The 1,804-nt window shown below is 56.7% G+C and overlaps 1 protein-coding gene across 1 annotated transcript; it reads right to left on the minus strand.

The window, feature by feature from the left end:
* COX6A1 (cytochrome c oxidase subunit 6A1) lies at positions 1–1,235 on the minus strand. Its single transcript, XM_079543630.1, has 3 exons — positions 1,117–1,235; positions 773–912; positions 1–257 (listed from the first exon to the last, which is right to left on the minus strand). The coding sequence occupies exons 1-3, from the start codon at positions 1,214–1,216 to the stop codon at positions 171–173; spliced, it is 327 nt and encodes a 108-aa protein (XP_079399756.1). The 5' UTR covers positions 1,217–1,235; the 3' UTR covers positions 1–170.
* Between the last annotated feature and the right edge of the window lie 569 nt (positions 1,236–1,804).

A 1,804-nucleotide genomic window follows, 5' to 3' on the forward strand; every position in this document is an offset into this window, starting at 1 on the left:
TTCAGGCTTGGAACTGTTTATTTAAAGGACTTCTACAGAAGTACTGGTGGAGACCAGACCACCATTCAACTTGACTGTAGAAGGAATGCAGATCTTCTTAAGTGACGGTTCCCACAGAACAGCCTGGTCCAAACACAAGAAGAGCCAAAGTTGTGGCTGTGGTTGAGATTTTAGTTTTCATCTTCATAACCGGTTGGGAGAGCATTTGTACGAGGGTTATGGAATAGAGTTTTGTTCCCATCACCCCAGGGAAAAGGCTGTTGGAGGAAAGAAGGAAAATAAGCCTTTAGCAATTAACTGAAGGAGCATAGCAAAAATGGACTCAACACCAAACAGAGACTCCAGCTTAAGCAAGCTGGTAGCACTCCCAGGCTGTACAAAACTAGAGATGAAAAAATCTCCATTAGCTGACAGCTGTTGTCTCCAAACAGCAAAGTCACTGCTGTCATTTGGACATCCACTGTGCTGTGCCATGAGGACCCCTGCTACGAGAGGCTGGGATCAGCTGTTAATGTGCAATCTGTATTAGCCTGAGGTAAACACAGCATCTCTACACCTGAGATGTTGTTCTGGGAGACATCACCAAGGCTACCTGGGGCTGGGAGGTGCACGGTGGTACCAGAGCTTCCAGACACTGCTGAGCTGGGAGCAAAGCCGCGAGTTAAAAGCACGGCTGTACACACAGCACCTTGCTCAGCAGATGCCTGTGCTCCTCCAATTTGAAACTCTGGGCACTCGGAGCTCACAGAACACAGCAGGTAAACAAATGCACCTTGGTGCGGATGCGGAGATGAGAGTAGCGGATGAACTCGGGCCGCTCGTGCTTGTGCTTTGCCTTCAGGTAGCAGTTCAGCATACAGACACCGACCGCAGGCAGCGCCACGACGAAGCTCAGCGTCTTCCACAGGCGGGCTGGAGGCGGTACGGAACACAGCAACAGTGACCGTACGCGTCATGGCGGGACCCGAGGGAGCGTTAAGCGTTAACACGTGAACGGGGCCGCAGCGCTGGCCCCTGCCAGCCCCCAAAGGGCACCCCGGGGGCAGCACGTCCCGGCCCGGCGCGGAGGACAGCGGCGCGATGCGAACCCGCGCTACGCCCCCTCGTCCCCGTTACCTCCGCCGCCTTCGTGCGCCACCGCGGCCGCCATGCTCCGGGCAGGCACTGAGCCGGGAGCGGCGGGCAGCAGCCGGGACAGTCCTCTGAGCGCCGCCATGTCCTCAGCGTCCGGAGCGCCCTCCGGAACCGGAACTGACGTCACTGCAGCAGGACGGAGCACGCGCGGTGCTCCGCCACCGCCTGCCTGACCTTGAGCTGCGGCACGCTTCTGCGCATGCGTAGTCGCAGGGCGGGAGGATCTTTAGTCACGTGAGCGTCCTCGCGCTAAGTCGCTGAAGGGTGGTGAACGGGCGCCATTTTGGTGCTCAGGGGTGATGCTGATGTGTTGCTGTTGGAGGATTGGGGTGTTGCTGTGTGAGCGGCTCTGGAGGTGTGAGGATGGGATTGGAGAGCCCTGGAAAGAGGATGGGAAGAGGCCCTCGATTGAGGCTGTGCAGAAGCAGTGGTAGTCGGTGCAGAACAGTGAGGAAAGGAGCCAGCTTTAGGAGGTGTGGGCACAGGGTTGGCTGGGCTGGGGCACAGAGGAGGCTGCAGTGAGGCTGTGGCTGATTTGAACTCATCCTGGATACTGCAGGTCAGCACAGGGTGGAATTGGTGTTCAGGCTGATCTCTAAGCAGAAGAAGGGAAGGTAGCCATGTATGGCACTGTATGCAAATGAAATGTAGAGGAGGAACGTTTCCTAGT

The sequence above is a fragment of the Tetrao urogallus genome (assembly GCF_951394365.1).
Source record: "Tetrao urogallus genome assembly, chromosome: 17".
NCBI lineage: Eukaryota > Metazoa > Chordata > Aves > Galliformes > Phasianidae > Tetrao > Tetrao urogallus.